This window comes from Tachyglossus aculeatus, chromosome 16, assembly GCF_015852505.1.
Source record: "Tachyglossus aculeatus isolate mTacAcu1 chromosome 16, mTacAcu1.pri, whole genome shotgun sequence".
NCBI lineage: Eukaryota > Metazoa > Chordata > Mammalia > Monotremata > Tachyglossidae > Tachyglossus > Tachyglossus aculeatus.
Window position 1 is genome coordinate 43,968,118 of NC_052081.1, and position 18,435 is coordinate 43,986,552.

The 18,435-nt window shown below is 49.6% G+C and overlaps 1 protein-coding gene and 1 long non-coding RNA gene across 5 annotated transcripts in view; one reads left to right on the forward strand and one right to left on the reverse strand.

Annotated features, from left to right (window-relative positions):
* The window catches only part of SPOCD1 (SPOC domain containing 1), a 34,590-nt gene extending 27,964 nt beyond the window's left edge, over positions 1–6,626 (reverse strand). For all 3 annotated transcript variants that reach the window (XM_038758699.1, XM_038758698.1, XM_038758697.1), the window contains exons 1-2: positions 6,469–6,626; positions 4,500–6,218 (exon numbers count right to left, since the gene is read on the reverse strand). In XM_038758699.1, the coding sequence (XP_038614627.1) occupies positions 4,500–6,218; positions 6,469–6,537 (1,788 nt within the window). In that variant the 5' untranslated portion in view covers positions 6,538–6,626. The remainder of the gene's footprint in view (positions 1–4,499; positions 6,219–6,468) is intronic.
* The window catches only part of LOC119938789, an 84,747-nt gene extending 74,338 nt beyond the window's left edge, over positions 1–10,409 (forward strand). For both annotated transcript variants that reach the window (XR_005454505.1, XR_005454506.1), the window contains exon 3: positions 10,104–10,409. This is a non-coding gene — a long non-coding RNA (uncharacterized LOC119938789). The remainder of the gene's footprint in view (positions 1–10,103) is intronic.
* The last annotated feature ends 8,026 nt before the right edge of the window (positions 10,410–18,435 follow it).

Below are 18,435 nucleotides of genomic sequence, written 5' to 3' on the forward strand. Positions count from 1 at the left end.
TTTGTTTGAAGTCACTGCGGCATAAAGAGCCCCTCTCTGGCAGAGGGGCAAGCACACACCCGTCAAACTGGAAAACAGCAACTGATCTCCTGGGAAGCCTTCCCACACAGCCACCTCCACGGGCAGCGAGGGCCTTGAAAAGAAGCCCGAAGAATACGGCCAGTGCCAGGATGTTCCTCTCTCCCCCGGATGGATGGATCGTATCTGGCTCGAGGACCTTGAGCGTGTTTGAAAGAGCTACAATAGTCAGAAGAGTGGAGGCTCGCCAAGGGAAAGTGATGGGTCCAGGGGACTCCAACTGACCCCCAAACACTGCTGGGGGGAGCGGGGGGCAAGGCAGGCAAGCTGCAATGGGGCTGTCCTTGGGCTTTCGGGAAGGTGGGTCCGAGCCGATGGTCTCGCTCGAATGCCTCCCCAGCCTGCTTCGGGGAGCAGGGCCAACCCGCCGCACGGTCGACTGCCGTCACTCGACTAACTCAACCAAGGCGGCTGAGGCCGGGGAGCGATTAGTTCGCCCTTTTTTAATCCTAGTCCGTGTACCTGGGGACCTATGTCGTGTCCTCTTCTAGCCCAGAACAAACCCCAGCCTGGCTGAGAGCAGTGCGCACGCCCTGTTGTCGTTTATGACAGCTTTCCCTTGCCAGCCCCCTACTTAATCCTGCCATGCATATGAAATGAGGCTGTTTCCTAGTCCAGCTTTCGTCTCTCTCTCCAGGCCCTGGCAGTTCCCGCTGGTTGCCATGGGAATGAATTGTTTTGGAGAAGCCATCCTTGCTATCAGCTTTTCTGTTTCCTCAAGGACAGGACTGGGATGAAGCTGCTACCCGAAGGCCACAGAGGGGCCCCAGCCCTAACCTGGGACAGGTTAGAACTGAGGGCCCAGGCACACCGTCAGCCAGGGGTGACCCCTGCTAGGGTTTGGGGAGGGGGCAGGGTTTCCACTAAGACACTCCCAGGCTTGAGATCAGGAACTGGGAACACCACAGGGCAGGAAGGGTTTTGGAGTTGTTGTTGGGGCTTTTTTTAAACACTGTTCTAGGTAAAGCATCATGACGATAGAGTCATCACAAAGACAAAATTTTCAGGAGATTAACCCATCTTCTCCCTGAAAATTAACTCCCTCCTGCTCTGCCCAGTGCTCCCAAGGCCCTAGGGGATGGCAGCATAATCTAGGGATAGGGTCCGGGCCTGAGAGTCTGAAGACCTGGGTTTTAGTCCTGGCTCTGCCACATGCCTGCTGTATGATCCTGGGCAAGTCACTTCACTTTTCTGTGCCTCAGTTACCTCATCTGCAAAAATGGGCAAAAACACCTGTTCTCTTTCCCTCTTATTCATTCAATCGTATTTATTGAGCACTTACTGTGTGCAGAGCACTGTTAGATTGTGAGCCCCATGTGGGACAGGGATTGGGTCCAGTGCACTTACCTTGTATCAATCCCAAAGCTCGGCAGAGTGCTTTGCATATATTAAGTGCTTAAAGACCACAATTAGATTTACAAACCAGACCCCTTCTGGAAAACAATCTTTAAGCTTCCAATGGGGAGAGACTGCATCTACCGCCTCTGCTGTGCTTTCCCAAGTGCTTAGTTCAGTGCTCCACACAGAGTCAGCACTCAAAAAATACTGCTGGTCTGTCAGAGGAAAGCTTAAGGAAAACAACACAGCCACTGATCTAGATTGTACCCCTACCCAAGTTTTCACTGTGAGTGTGCAAGGCTGAAAGGGGGAGGAAGTACCTGGGAGGGGGCAGTTTTTCCACAGCCCAAAGGCCAGCTGGAAACCCACTGCTGTGGGGCTTTTCAGTCAGTCAATTGTATTTATTGGGTGCTTACTGTGTGCAAAGCACTGTACTAAGCACTTGGGAAAATACAACAATACAATACAGACACATTCCCTGCCCACAGTGAGCTAAACGTCTAGAGGACGAACTTACAGTCCATCTTGCCAGAGAACTGGGATGAGTGAGGCTTGGTTTCCAGCTTCTCAAGCCTTGGGGATGACCACCCCCATGGAACCGGCCCTCATACACCTACCCCAAACCCATCTCACTGTCCCTGACCTGGGATTCATTTTATTCTCCTGCTAGCCCTCTATTTCAGTCACTCCCTAAGCCCTCATTTCCTTTTCTCCCACTCCCTTCTGCGTCACCCTGAATTACTCCCTTCATTCACTCCCCAGCACTTATGTATGCACCTGTAATTTATTTATGTATATTAATGTCCGTCTCCTCTAGAACGTAAGCTCCTGGAGGGCAGGGAATGTGTCTGTTATACTGCTTATTGTACTCTCCCAAGCGTTTAGTTAAGTGTTCTGCACACGGCAAGCACTCGATAAAATACAATTGACTGATTCATTCCCCTCTCAGGCCTCCTGGGACAGTTTCTGCTTTTATTTGGAAGGGACGGAGGGGGAGACCCCAGCCCACTCCTCTAATGCTAACCTTCTTGCTGCTCTTTCATCTTGCCTGTCTCACCACCGACCCCTTATCTACGTCCTGCCTCTGGCCTGGAATGCCCTCCCTCCTCAAATCCAACAGTTACTCTCCCCCACCTTCAAAGACTTATTAAAGGCACATCTCCTCCAAGAGACCTTCCTTGACTAAGCCCTCCTTTCCTTCTCCCACTCCCTTCTGCGTCACCCTGAGTTGCTCCCTTCATTCATCCCCCACTCCCAGCCCCACATCACTTATGTCTACAGCTGTAATTTATGTTAACATCTGTCTCCCCTTCTAGACCGTAAGCTCGTTGTGGACAGGGAATGCATCTGTTCACTGCTGCATTGTACTCTCCCAAATGCTTAGTACAGTGCTCTGCACACAGAAAGCACTCAATAAATACGACTGAATGAACTGATGAATGAGTGAGACAAAGCAGCTACCCTCGGGAAGGCAGCAGTCTGCAGAGGCAGCCAAAAAGTAGCCCCAAACTGCCCAAGGGCCATGACAGATTAGCTCCCTGGCCCCACATGCTTCTTACCCTTCTGGAGGCTCTGCCCGTCACCACCAGCTACCGCTCGCAACCAGTGGCCTTTCAGGCCTGTGGGCTGAAACAAAACCGACCGCAGACTGGGACGGTAGACTAGCTAAGTTCAGTGAGGGAACAGCCACCAGCTGGCCAACGGCTTTGGGCCAAATGCTAATTCCTAACTTTAACGCGCCAAGCTTCATGGCTTTGTCTGGGTCACTGATTCTTAATGGGAAAAGTCAGACCGCTTGAGTTGGACTCCTCTGGGTGCCCCAGGTGCACCACACGGGATCAAGACTTACATGCTACCGTTTAGCGCGGCTGGGAGTGAGGCTGTGGAGCTCTCAGCTGCCCGAAATGAGACTCAAGGAGAACACGCAGTTCGCCAAACCGTTCTGGCAGGCCAACTGGCTGATGCTCAGCATGAGAAGCTCATTAAAAAAACTTTCAAATTACAGTTGGGAGGAAAAGCAGGCGGGATGGAAACCGAGCTGCTCCGATCCAGCAGATGGGCCGCTGTCAACTCGCAACGGCGTTGAGAATCACCAGGAAGCTGCGCTCGGAACGTGACCAGGCCAAACATTAGACCTTTTGGTGAATCACTACTAAGATGCAGCACAGCCTAGGTGAAAGAGCACAGAACTGGGAGTCAGGAGACCTGGGCCCCAATCCAGGCTCTTCTGCTTGCCTGCTGTTTGGCCTTGGGTAAGTCATTTAACTTCTCTGGACCTCATCTATAGCATGGATTAGTACGGCAGCCCCGTACACTGCGCCTCATGTGGGGACAGGGACTCTTACTTTGATTTTTTTAAATGACATTTGTTAAGCAGTTACTATGGTGGGTCAAACACTGTTCTAAGTGCTGAATTAGGTACAAGTTAATTAGGGTGGACACAGTCCCTGTCCCGCAAAGGGCTCACAGTTTAAGTAGGAGGGAGGGTAAGTATTCCCAGTTTACAGCTGAGGAAACTGAGGCACAGTAAAGTGACTTGTCCAAGGTCACACAGAAAGCAACTGGCAGACCCAGGTCCTTCTGATTCCCAGGTCCATGCTCTCTCCACTAAGCCATGCTGCTTTTCTCTGCACAGATTGCACAGAATCTCCCCTTTTGCACTTAATAATCACAATTATTAATCATTATTGCTGCTAGTCACCTGAGCATCAGATAGAGGGAAACTGGACGCTAATCCCTAGGAATCGGGCCACCTTAAGAGTGGAATGAGGAGGGTGGTGACGGGGAACTGTCTTTTCCAATTTTGCGGACTCCTGGGGAAAGAGATCTCACCCGGTTTTCTAAATCTCGTATCTAGAAAAAAAAATTGGATATATTTCTTTTTTAACTGGCTCCCAGTTTGGCCTGAAACCCCTCCAGTTGCCACGGACAGAAGCTTAGCAAAAGGAACTTAAAAGTTACCAAATAGATCCCACTGGAAGCAGTCAAAGCATCAGGAAAGGCTCCACAGCTACTCGGGGGGGGGGGCTTCCATTTTCTAGCACCCGCAACTACTACCCACTAAACCCGTATTGCAAACCTACTCTTTTACTGCTGGTTCCTCCGGCTGCATCAGGAGTTTCTTTGGCATTTGCTTTTCGGCTGTTGGCTTGTGTCTCTGGGGCCTGTTTGTGAGGAGGACACTCCCTCTTCGTCTTCTTTTGGCCATGTTTAGGCTTGGGTTCATTGGACTTGGGGTCTTGGAGGGAGCTGCCGGCTGCCTGTACCCGCAACGGGGCGTTGGTTTGAGCAGAAGGCCTGGCCGCAGTGAGATCTGGAGCTGGTGGCCCAAGGGATTTCCCTGTTTTTGGTAGACTTTTGATCCTCGCCGGCCATCCTTTTCTCTCTTTTCCTTCACTCCCACTTGCCTCCGAATTGTATGCACCCTCCAACTCCATATAGTCTAGGTCCCCAGCGATATCTAACAGAGATCGTGAGGTTCCATGTTCTTTATCAGAGGTGGTACCAGGGAACATCAAGTCGCTTAATTTTCTTCCTTTATAGACCAACTGCCTAACCAAAACTTTTCTCGGCACTTCAGGGCTCAGGTTTAGGAACATGCAGTGATACGGCTCCTTTAATGGCATCCAAACATGGTCTTCCATGGGATCTTGAGACATACTTGACTTTTCCAGCCTTGAAGGACTCTTACAGAAATCTTGATCAGGGAGAGAAGTGCAACCCTGATGCCTCTCTTCCTCAGGGTCCTTTTCAGAGAAGAAGTAGTTATCCAGAAAAGGTCCTGGGGAGAAAACGTTATCGATATCAGAGTCTGGATTTCCAAAGGGCTCATTCAGGTCTTCGGCACTTTCGGTTTCTTCTCTGGTACTGGAAACTTCCTCCCTTTTAGAACGCTCTTCTGACCTCTTCTTGCTGGCCTTGGTCTTCTTGGAGGCCGGGGCCTTCCTGCTTTTCTCCTCCCCATCCTCAGCTCTGATACTGGGAAGAGGGGGAGGAGAACCTAGCTGCTGTCTCTCAACCTGTTCTGTCTCCTTGCGTCCCTCAGGCAGATTTGAAGTGGAGGCCAAAGGCTTGTCCTCGACGATGGCAAACCTGGAGAAAAGACCCTGCTCACATATATCGGAAAGATTATCGGGAAAATCCAACTTGTCCTCAAAGCCTCGCATATTACTAAGCAGGCCTCCTTGAGCAGCGTCTGTCTGACTTGGCCCTCCTGAGAGTTCATCATCTTGGGAGCCTTTGACTTCCAGGGGGCCTTGGGTACCGGACGACCCTTCTACTCTCTCTGAGATCTTCTTTTTGTGCTTGGTTTTCAGCCTCTTACCGTAGGTTTCAAGTAAGGCATCGTGGACGGCAAATTGAAGCTTCTCCAAAAACTTGGCCTTCCTCTCCTTGCTCAGAGTTGCCGGCTTTGCAGCCTGGCCCTTCCTCTTTTCCTCAGGCCTCACGACCGTCAAGGAGGTTTCCATCTCGATGGTTTCCGTTCCCTTCCCGTCGCTCGCTCCCTCCGAACCTTTGGTCATCCTCCCGGCTCCGCCGGGCTCCTCCGGAAAACCCTCCCCGGGGCGGCTCGACTTTCTGGCTTCGGTGGCCCTCTCGCCGGGAGAGTCCCTCCCACCTTCTCGGCCTCGGCTTTTTCCCGAAGCTGCTCTTTTCTTCGCACCTCCCGCCTTGCTGGAGGTGGAGGGCCGCCCGGCTGGGCCCTCATCCGGGCCAGGGTCGGCGGAAGGGCCCTTGGCTTTGCCGCTTGACATTCCCGGGCCGGGGTCGGCCTCCTCGGCCTGTCGGCGGAGAAGCTGAAGCTGTGAGGAGAAACGACGGGAGGCGTTAACAGGCCGCGAGGGGGGAATCGGGGGGTGGGGAAGCTTCTGGGGCCTCCTTGTCTTTTCGGCGCAGGCCTCTCCCACTGGGGAGATCTTGAGGCGGGCCTTGGGAGTTTTCCAAGGCCGCTGCCTAGGGAACTGACGATTTCTCCTCAGGAGCGGGGCCCTCCCTCGGGTCCTACTCCCACCCTGAGGTAAAACTCCCACCCCCGCGGCTCTACGCCCTCACCTCGGCGGACCGGCCCTGTCCACCCTGGGGTCTCGGCTCCCCACAGGCCGCCCTTTCGGTCTCCCCCATCGCCGCCAGGAGCCCAGGACTGATCCTCCGCCTCAGTCGTCACCGCCCTCTCAACGGTCGCCCCGGCCCCGCCCCAACGGATTTACTGGGCATCGTCGCCACCACGTGACCGGGCGGCTTCGTTGGGGGGCGAAGGGCACGTGGATGCGAGAGGCGCGCGCACGCGCCACGCCCCCCCCCGCCGTTGGGCACGTGACCGGGTGGGGCCCCGTGTCGAAGGGGAGGGGAAGCGAGCCTCAACCGCCATCTTGGGGCGCTCGCGCGATGAGGGAGGGAAGGGGGAGGGGAGGGAGCATGAAGGCCGTTGGGGGCCACACCCCGACCAGGCCCGAGAGGGTTGCTTCTTTCGCGTGTGGGGGCGGCAAAGGGGACCTGAGGGAGGATGAGGGGGTGTGGAGGGACGGAACAAGGGGGGAGGCAGAGGGAGAAAATGGAGGACGAAGTAGCTGAGGAGACGGGAAGAAGTGGGCGAGGCGGGGCCCACGTGGGTGGCCGTGCGGGGGGCTCGACGGAAGAAGAAGAGTTTGGGGAGCAGGAAGGAGTGAGGAAACGAGGGGGGTACATTTGTGAGGAACAAGATCTGCCCTACGTAAAAGATGTCACTGTGAGTTCGTGCCACCGCCTCACCCCCACAGGCCGTCGCCGTGGGCTGACGACATTGCCCCTGGCTTCAACTTAAAGGCTTAAGCAAAGACTGTGGGGAGTTCTTTGCCCCCCCCCCCCCCCCCCCAGTTTCACAGGCCGGGTGAAACCGCAGTTGTCGCTGTCTCCGGAAAACCCGGCCTTCTGCCCCCCTCATTGGGGTTCCATGTTCTGTGGAAGAAAACAGAAAAAAAAAAGAAGTTGATGGTCATTGCCAGGCAGGGAGCGCCTCCTGACCCCACACCCGAGGGACTCCCCTTTCACAAACTGCATGGGGGCAACAATCAGCCTGCTGAGCAGGAAGCTGGAGGGAAAGACCAGAGATTAAGTTGTCCGGTGTAAAATAAGAATAGCGTCGAGGGGATATCCTGAAGAGAAGAGAGCAAGGCCAAACCATTTAGTTGAGAAGGAGCTGCAGTGTTAGAAGACTGCTTGAATGCCATGCTCCTGTCTTGTACTAAGGGCTGTACTATGTGCTTGGAAAAGTGCAACAAAAGTCCAAGATACATTTCCTGTCCACAAAGAACTTATGCTCTAAGCATATGTAGAAATATTCACAAGCAGCGGAATTGGAACAGAAGCGTGTTCATTCAAACATTCATTATATAGAACAAGGATCTATACCACAGCACTCAAATAACACTGACTTTCAATCCATGTTTCCCCACTCCTGAAGAACCTCCAGTGATTCCTCAACACCTCTGCACCAAACTGAAACTCCATTGGCTTTAAGCACTCAATCATCTTTCCCCCTTCTACCATATTCTGATTTCCTACTACTACCACCCAGTCCGCACACTTTGCTCCTCTAATGTCAACCTCACTCCACCTTGACCTCATCTGTCTTGCTGCCAAGCCCTCATCCACAATCTGCCTCTGGCCTGGAACTCAAGCCCATTATTGGGTAGGGACCGTCTCTATATGTTGCCAACTTGTACTTCCCAAGCGCTTAGTACAGTGCTCTGCACACAGTAAATGCTCAATAAATAACGATTGAATGAATGAATGAACACCCCCTTCATATCCAACAAAACACTCTCCCCACATTCAAACTTTTATTAAAAGCACATCTCCAAGAGGCCTCCCCCGACTAAGCCCTCATTTCCTCCTCCCATACCCTTCTTGGCCCTGGCACTTGGATTTGCACGGTTTATTCACCTTACCCTCGTCCCCACCGCACTTATGGACATATAATTTATTAATTTATATTAATATCTGTCTCTCCCTCAAACTGTAAACTCATCGTGAGCAGGGAATGGGTCTACTAATTCTGTTATATTGTACTCTCCCAAGTGCTTAGAACAGTGCTCTGTGGACAGTAAGCACTCAATAAATGTGATTGATTGGCAAGCACACACATACAGGATGGATATAAATAGCAGGTGCAGAGATGGAGAAAAAAAATAAGGACATTGGCAGAGCATTGAAAGAAAATATGCAATTTTCCACAAAGGGTGAGCAAAGAATATTTAGGAGCTCACTGTGGGCAGGGATGGTGTCTATCAACTCTGTCGTACTGTACTCTCCCAAGAGCTAAGTACAGTGCTCTGCACACAGTAAGTGCTCAGTAAATACGATTGATTGATTGATTGATGGGGGAAATGTATCTAGGTGCCCAGAAGCAAGTCCAAGGGACCCTCCTATACAATCTCCTGGTCACCTGACTCACCCAATTTCAACCAGCTATGCCATCTCCCCACCTTTACTTAGCTACTGCCCTTCCCAGAACAGACAGAAGCATTGTGGCCTAGTGGGTAGAGCATGGGCCTGGGAATCAGAAAGACCTGAGTTCTAATCCTGATTCTGCCACTTCTCTGCTGTGTGACCTTGGACAGGTCACAATTCCTCTATGCCTGTTACCTCATCTGTAAAATGGGGATTAAGACAGTGAGCCTCATGTGGGACATGGACTGTGTCCAACCTGATTAGCTCATATCTACCCAAGTGCTTAGTCCAATCCCTGGCACATAGTAAGTGCTTAAGTCATTAAAATAATAATATTAATAAAAAAACAGGCAGAGCTTCCCTAGGAGTTCAGGGGGAAATTATACAGTTCTGAACAGGCCGTCAGACCCTCTCGGTGGGCATCACCTGTGTATTTGGATCTGTACCCGTTAAACTCTTTGGTACTCCTCCCCCAGTTCCACAGCATTTAAGTTCATAGCCTTATATGTTGCCAACTTGGACTTCCCAAGCGCTTAGTACAGTGCTCTGCACACAGTAAGTGCTCAATAAATATGATTGATGATGATGATAATCTGCTGGGATCATGTCTACCAACTCTATATTGTATTGTACTCTCCCAAGCACTAAGTTCACTACTCAGTGCACAGTAAGCGCTCAATAAATTCCATCGATTGATTGCTTATTCAGAGTGAAGCTGATGCCACCAAAGGTGACTTCCTGAGTCAATGCTCCAGGATCTGGGTAGGGTGTGGTGTCAGATGGATGAAGGGTAATTTTCGGTTATCAATATATGCGGTGGGAAGGCTAACTTTAAAAGGTGAAGTCACAAAATAGGAGTTCCTTTTTGGGAGAGAAACTCATGTGATGATAGGAGTTGAGGAAATCCCCTCCCCTTTCTTCCCCCTCCTGTCTGTTTCCTGGCTCTAGCTATCCAGTCACGGGGGCTAGCTTTGCCCTCTCCTCTCTAGGTCGAACTCTGTTTATGTTATCATCTGCTAAGTAGATTATGCCAGAGGAGTTCACAAAGCACATGGCTCGCCTTCTTAAAAGGCATCAGGTTCTAAAAATAAGACCAAGGGCCCAGGGGAGGGAAAGTTCTCTATAAACCGGCAAATGAAAGCTGCACTCTCAAGCTGAGGAAATTGATGGACTTGATTCTTTCTCCAACATAAAATCGTATTTGTTTTCATCCTCTCAGGGCATTTTAACAGATTAACACAAATCTCAACCTATTCTAGATCTTCTTTCCCACCAATTTCTCTGGGAGAAAAGAACATCTATCGACAAAGAGAACTTGACGACCTCTTCTACAGGGTCTCGGCCCAGACCGAAGTCCAAACCGGTTCCTCTGAGTATCAAACACCGGAGAGTGAGACAGGCTGAAGACACTAAACACCAAAATGGCCCCACAGAAATCACCCATGAAGGAACAAGCAAGCCAAACACACAGAATGGATAGGGGAGGTAAAGGAGGGCAACTGCATGGGAGATGTTCAAGTGCTTAGTACAATGCTCTGCACATAGTAAGCTCTCAATAAATATGATTGATTGAATGAATGAATGTTTTGAGGGTGAGTAGGACTTCATACACTTTTGACTATGATATTGAGGCCCTAAGAAACCACCTGGGCCACAAAGCAGGAGCCTAGCTCTCCTGCATTGCCAAGAGCCAACGGCTGGGCTACCTTCCTGTAGTAATTTTGAAAGAAACCACCCGCACACATCCCACCACCACCAATTCCACCACACACATCTCTGAGGCTAGAGGTCTCTCTGAACCATTTATGCCCTTCCTGGCTCTATGGCCTTAAACAAACAGAGTGGAGGAGCGTGAGGAAATGGAGACAGAAATTCATTTGAGCAGTTTGCAGAGTATTGATCCGCTGGCAGCAGCAGGCACATGGAAGACAGAAGATAACACATTAAACAAAAATAACTCCTTGTTTAGGTATTGCTAACAGGCATTGCGCTGACAGCAGATAAACCACTCTCCCTAATAAGTCGACCTCCCCTTTCAACGACTCAATCCCACCCCGAGTAAGCGGATTTTTGCCTCCTTGAGCAAGGTGTTGACTGTAATTAAAGAATAACCTGAAATGTACCCTTGCCTCCGCCGCCATCCACCACAGTGTTGTCCTCCCCAACCTTAGCCTCTGATGATGATGTTGAAACGAATAGATTTGAGTCTTATTAGCTGTAAAGTCAACCTTCCTAGCAGTTAACAATCAGGGCCTGCCTACTCCAGTGCCCAAAAGCCTAGGCAACAAGGGAGTAGGAGGGAAATGGAGCGATCATTTCCCTATTCTGTTCCTCTGGGATTTCCCCTTCTTGCCACCCTCTCCACAAACCCCGACATGTTAAATCCTTAGCCCCAAAGATGCGCTTGTCTGAAGCTTTCCCCCTCTAGGCTGTAAGCTTTCTGTGGGCAGGGAATGTGGCTACCAACTCTCTGTATTTGACGCCCCAGAGCACTTATTCACATTGTAAGTGCTTAAGTGTTTTAAAATTGCACAGTCGCTCACTCCCAAGAAAAGCTGCTGATATAAGAATTTTAGTGCATTCACGCCCAATCACCCAATCTTTTTCCCTCTGCAGTCAGCTCTGTGCTCAAAGTTTGAGGCTGAGAAAAATTGATCCAATTTCTCTCTTGTCAGGCGCACTGGACGACGACTGGTTTACTTCACTGGGACCTTGCCAGGGATAAGAGAAATGTTAGAGGAGCATTGGAAGGAATGTAGAAAAAGAAGAGAAGGAGTCAGAGAAACCAGCCCCAGGGAGAGGAGAGAAAGGGAAGGAGAAGGGGAGGGAGACGGTAGGGGAAAGGGAGAAAGAAGGTGGGGAGGAGAAGAAAATTCAACTGGGGGAAGCACAGCACTTAGTCATCCTCTGCACATAATAGGGCTCAATAATTGATTGGAAGAGTACAAAAAAGCAGGAAATAAAACAACAGAAAGGGGCCAAGGGAAAATAACTTGGGGAGAAGGGAGAAATCACCAAAGAGCCTGAAAAAGAATAAATGGGAACACTTGAGAGAGAGCCCCAAGGCCAGACAAGGCTCCCCAGGTAAATTATAAACGCTTTGAGGGCAGGGATCACATCTACTGATTTCATTGTACTCTCAGAAGCACACAGTACAGTGCTATGCCCACTGTAGGTGCTCAATAAATACTCCCTTTGGCTTATTTCCAGAGGAGGAACACAGAACAGGAATAATACAGTACGGTATTATTGTGGTATAGAATAGTGCTCTGCACACAGTAAGCACTTAATAAATACGACCGAATGAATTGAATGGATAATGGTCACCATAACTCAGCTCAGCCTCATTTTCCCACTGAGAGATGGTGAGACCAGCGATTCAGTTTACTGAGAGCCATATCCTGAGGTTGACCCACACGCAGAATCCCATTTTGGCCCAAACAAAGGCAGGAAATAACCCTACAACAACCTGCTACCACCTAAGGGCCATATTTTATCCTCAGGCCTGCACAAAACTTCCAGTTGACATCCAAGGCAGATCTCTCACTAGAAACAGAAAAAAGAATGAGTTGGATAGTCTAAAAGGGGTACTTTGACTGCATTCTTCCTCTTCTTCTTGTCATTCTGAGTAATCTCGTATGCCATCAGGGTCACGGGCAAACAGAAGGATGGAATAAAGACCCTCAAGAGCAACTGTGCGTCGCTACCCAATTAAGGCTCAAAGTTATAAGATGAATGAGCCAACCAGGCATGCTCCAGGAGCACCACACCAGGGATAAAAGCTGCTCCCACTTGCTCTCAGACTCCCCCATCACCACCGAACCTTTAAGCCTGTTTTGTGAATTTGTGTTGTGTTTTAATGTTTCATCACTACTGATATGTCTGTCTCCAATCTCTTCTCCCCAGTAAAAACTCAGATTGTGAACCACCCACCTGGGGACAGGAACCTTTTCTGCCAGGGCTTAGTATAGTGCTCTGCACACAGTAAGCACTTAATACTATTAACTACTACTAATTCGCAAACTCAGCCACCAGTAAAGGTATTGTAAATGTAAAGTTTGCCCTTTTGGTGGGTGGCTTTCCACCTTTCACAGGAAATAAATCACAGGGGGAAGTCCAGTCCACTTTAAAGACTTAATAAATCTGCAGTATTACGGTGTGCCGTTAGAGTGGCCCATTTAAAATCAGTCTCTCCGAAAGCCTCATGGCATTAAATAGAACCTGATTTTAAAAGGGTTTTCTAGGAATGTGTGTTTCAAAGGCACTGCATAGGTATTTTAATTGGAGGTCTCACGGTTCTGAGTCAAGCAAACACCCAGAGCTTTACCCCTCACAGCCATTTCATCCTGGCAGAAAAAATCCTTCTGGTTTTTTCGCCTCAATCATGTGAATCCTAAAGCATTTCTTCTACTTTACTAAGAAGAGGCCTGCCATCTTGGGCCATTTCTTTGTCAGTGACCTGGAGAACTGTTTAAAATGTAAAAAATAATTGAGTCTTTCGTCCCAGACTGAGTGCCCCACCCTCTTCCCCCAACCACCATCATCATCATCATCAATCGTATTTATTGAGTGCTTACTATGTGCAGAGCACTGTACTAAGCACTTGGGAAGTACAAATTGGCAACATATAGAGACAGTCCCTACCCAACAGTGGGCTCACAGTCTAATCCCCTCAGGTTTAGAAGATATCCCAAAATATTTCCCAGCACTGACTCATGAGGCTGGTCCCATCCTCCTCAACAGCATTATTCCCGGCCTGCATCAGGCTCCCCATAAAAGTTGGAAGATGCTTTTTGGATAACGGACCCCTGATTTGGGAAAGAGCCACAGAGCCAGGTGACAGACAAGACACCCGTCATCCCCAAGGGTCCTTGCTCATTTTAAGCCCCAAACTCGCAGGCCTTTGCCCTCACAATGGTGCGTCAGGGTTTCTGTAGTGCGACTGCCAAGCCTGCTGAGAACTTTACACACGCACGCTAGCTAATCTCCTGGTGTTTCTCTTTGTTCCACGGCTGGGCCAAGGCAGCTCTGCCCTATATAGTAAATCCGAGAGCCGCCTGCCGCTCTGTGCAACCCAGTTTGTCCTTGAAGATGATCAGAGCGGAAAATGCCGCCTGCAGCTCCTTTCCTTTCCTGTCCGGCTACCTTCCCCACCCCCACTGCAGCCGGCCCCGCTCGACTCCCTCCCACCGGCTCCGAGCCGACAGGTAGAAACTGGCCCGGCAGCCACCGATCCACAGCCACGTCCTTGTGCATCCCGCGGTGGTAGAGGTCACTGAGCGGATCTCTCCTCCTCCTCCTCCTCCTCCTCCTCATGGGGCTTGGGTGTGGTTGCTGCGGTTTCAGCCACCGGTGTCGATGGACGCTTGTTTCCGAAATATGGCTGTAAGAAGAAACAGGAGCAGGGCGGTGCTCAAGGAAAGAAGCAAATGCCCATGGATTTGAGAAAGAGCCTGGCATAGTAGATACAGCCTGGGTATCGAAGGTCATGGGTTCTAATCCCAGCTCCACCACTTGTCTGCTGTGTGACCTTGGTCAAGTCACTTCACTTCTCTGGGCCTCAGTTACCTTATCTCTAAAATGGGGATTAAGACTGTGAGCCCCATGTGGGACAGGGACTGTGTCCGACTCCATTTACTTGTATCCAGCACTTAGTACAGTGCCTGGCACAGAGTAAGCACTTAACAAATACCACAATTATTATTATTATGTCATGAAGGAGACAAGTAATTGAGCTGGCCCCAATGATGACCTGTTAACACTCACCATCATATTGCAATCGCAAAGAGTATAGTGCTTCCCCACCGCACCATTTGGGGCTTCAGCTGGTCTCCAGGAAGGCAAACGCTATTGCCAGTCACAAAGCTTTACCGCATAAGAGGTCCTGACCCCAGGAGAAGGTGTCTGGCCATCATCTCACAATACCCTAACAATAATAATAATAATAATAATTTTGGTATTTGTTAAGAGCTATGTGCCAGTCACTGTACCAAGCACTGGGGTGGATACAAACAAATTGGGTTGGACACAGTCCCTGTTCCATGTTGGTTCACAGTCTCACTCCCCATTTTACAGATGGGGTAACTGAGGCACAGAGAAGTGAAATGACTTGCCCAAGGTCACACAGCAGACAAGTGGTGGAGCTGGGATTAGAACTCATGACTTTCTGACTCTCAGACCCGTGGTTCCAACCACTCGGTTGTGCTGTTTCTCCAGCGTTCACAAGTCAGGAACAAAAAAACCACAGTTATCCTGTTCCAATTTAGCATCTTTGAGCAAGATGCTGGCACAATGGGCTCAACCCAAGTTTGGGAGGGACAGACGGGAATGAAAAGGGAGTTTCCTGCTTTGAAACGTCGGGTGTTTTTAGCTAGAAAAATGGAGGTGGCATTTTGTGGTCGCCCTCTTTCTCTTCAAAATTCTGAACCACATTTTTTGAGTTAAGCTGGCTGGCTATTCAAGAAGTAATGAATAAGTGCACAAGGTTGGGCTCTGAGCCCATGCTGTAATTAAACAAGTCGTTCTCGTCAATCAACCACCAAGACCTGTACCATTTTTGGAGCTCACCACCTCCTGTGGCTGGCATTGCATCTGGCCAGTTTTCTTGGGCCTGGCTGGTTACACAAAATTGCTGAACCGTTCTCCCCCCTCAAGAAAACTTGCTTCAGTTCCAATTAAGGGACCAATTCTTTCTTTTTTGTGTGGGCAGCAGACTCGGGGTCTGTTCTCAGGCCAGGAGATCCGGGGATCAAACTCAAAATTGGTTACTGGCAGGCCCATGTATGATGGCAAAAACGAGGTCTATACTGTCAGCCATCCTCCTACAAGGCGCTAAAGCTAATTCCCTGGCTCTGCCTTCTCTAAGGCAAAGCAAATCAGAGGATGGAGTTTTCTGCGTTGCCAAAGTGCAATCGCCAGAATTACCCGTGTAAGTGGGGTTTTTTTAATGGTATTTGTTAAGCGCTTACTGTGTGCCAGACTTGGTACTATGCACTGTGATAGATACAGGCTAATCAGCCTTGTATCCTCCTGTCAGCCTGCCTAGCCTGTGGCAATGGGTTGGTTTTACCGCTCCTATATATGGCACAGTCTATGTCCCACATGGGGCTCACAGTCAATCCTCATTTTCCAGATGAGGTAACTGATGCACAGGGAAGTTAAGTGACTTACCCAAGGTCACCCAGCAGACAAGTAAAACTGGAATTAGAATTCAGGTCCTTCTGACTACTAGGCCCGTGCTCTAGCCCCAAGGCCACACTGCTTCTCTACGACTTCTGACTTCTCCGCCCCTGGCCTAGAGCATTTTCTGCAGCAAGCCCAGGGAAGCCAAGACTCTTTGTGACCCTACTCCCACGGGCTGAAACCAGGTCTCCTCCAGCCAAGCACAAAGTAAACAGTTTGTTAGACCCGGGGAACACAGACCAAAGACTCAGAACCCAACAATCCCTGACTCCTTTGGACCATATCTGAAGTTCTATTTGCAGCTAATTCTGGATGGTGTGGTTGCTTGTGGCATCCCCCAGGGCTGCCAATCAGGGGATGCCTGTTGGACCGAGGCCTCCCGATCAGCCGCCACGAGAGAAAGATGCCGAAAATATACAGAAGGCCAGAAGATCCCTTTGAGGTTGCAGTAAGCACTTATAAAGATACTTTTCTTACTCCTCCTTTCCCTCCCCACCACCCAAATGAATAGGGGTGGTGATGGGAATCTAAAAATCAGGGAGAACAAAATCTCCTTCTCTTTAGATAAGAGTATCTTGGATGTGCCTTGTCTCTGAGCCCAAACTTTGTCATGTTTCCTACAGTAGCAAAGATGCTTAATGATAATTGTGGTATTTGTTAAAGCACTTACGTGCCGAGCACTGTACTAAGCACCGGGGTCGATAAAAGATAATCAGGCCAGTCAAAGTCCTGGTCCCACATGGGGTTCGCAAGTCAAAGTAAGAGGGAGAACAGGCATTGAGTTCCCTTTTTACAGATGAGGAAACTCAGGCACACAGACATTAAGTAAGTTACCCAAGGTAACACATCAGGCAGGTGGCAGACCCAGTTTAGAATTCAGGTTCTCTAACTTCCAGGCCCAGCCTCTATCCACTAGGCCCCACCGCTTCTCTACATGAACGTGAAATTCAGAGAAAATTGCTTGCCAGTATTTCTTGATTGCTTACCCGAGGACTGCGGCAACTTAACCTCGCAGGCTGAACCCCATTTTCTGACAGTAATAAGAACCTCCAAAAGAAGTGCTCCAACAGTGGTCAAATTTCTAAGCTCGGTTACTTTGGTAACCAAGTTCTCAAGACAGGATTAAAAGGTTTAACTTCATCTTCAGCCAAAAGCTCGACAGATAGGAAACGAGGCATGGAGGGGCAGAAAAGTTAGCCAGTTAAGCAGTTGATTTTCTTTATCCGGTGCACAGTAAAGGGAGCTCAACCGTACTGAATGGGATTCAGAGGTTCTTGCTTCACTGCCTTGAATAAAAGGCTCTGGGAGACAGACTTGACAGATCAGTGTTGTAAACAGATTGAAGGGCAAGAAGGCTGTGTGTGCGAATGGCAGGGCACAAATACCGCCCCCAGGATACTTGTTTTCTGTAGATGAATTGCCTAATCACATCCCACTGCCAGATCTAACCCGAACAGCTCTGCTAACACCCACACCCCTTCGTCTGCCCCCCGGTTTGAGCCAGACTTTTGGAACAACCCACACCAATCGTTTTCCTGTGTGGACCCTCTAGACTGTAAGCTCAATATGGGCAGGAAACATGTATACTGTAGTCTCCCAAGAGATCCGTACCGTGTTCTGCACATAGTAAGTCCTCAGTAGGTACATATTGACGCCGACCTCCTCAATGAAAACCAAGCTACCCCACCACCAAGCATATGGGGATTAGTCTATTTGGAGGGCAAGGATAACAATCTATTGCACCGAACAGCATCTAGCACTTGTGCCAATCATAGAACTATTAGGACGATGATTTCAATCACGGAACCATAAGAAATGCTGCCAAGGGGAGCTTAGACCATCCCTCCCTCTGAGAGGCTCTTGTTTAACTAACACTCTAACACTCCCTCTCTCCATCACACTTGATGTCTCCTGAAATTTGGAGTGCCGGGGGCCTTTTATCCTCCTGTCAGCCTGCCTAGGCTGTGGCGATGAGTTGGTTCAACCAATCCCATTATAGCAGAGAATAGAGGCACAAACTTCCCACCATGGGTCAGGAACCCTGTCCACGGGAATCAACCCGAGTGAGGAGAACTCCGGCCAGGGAATCAGGAAACCGGGTTCTGACCTGCAGCGCTATCAGGGTAAATCATGTAACCTCACGAGGCCTTTGATTATTTCTCCACAAAACGGGACCATCACCGCCTTTAGCTATTGCTGAGAAAGTAAAGAATAAATGACATGCTATGATTTCCTTTGAACGAGAGTGCCTATATTCCAAGAACATTATTATTAGTATGATCAACGCTGGCTATTACTGTTCCTCCTACTTAGATGTGAGCCCCACAAGGGACATGGACTGTGTCCTAACTAATTAACTTGTATCTACCCCAGCACTCACAACAGCGTTTGACACATAGTAAGTGCTTA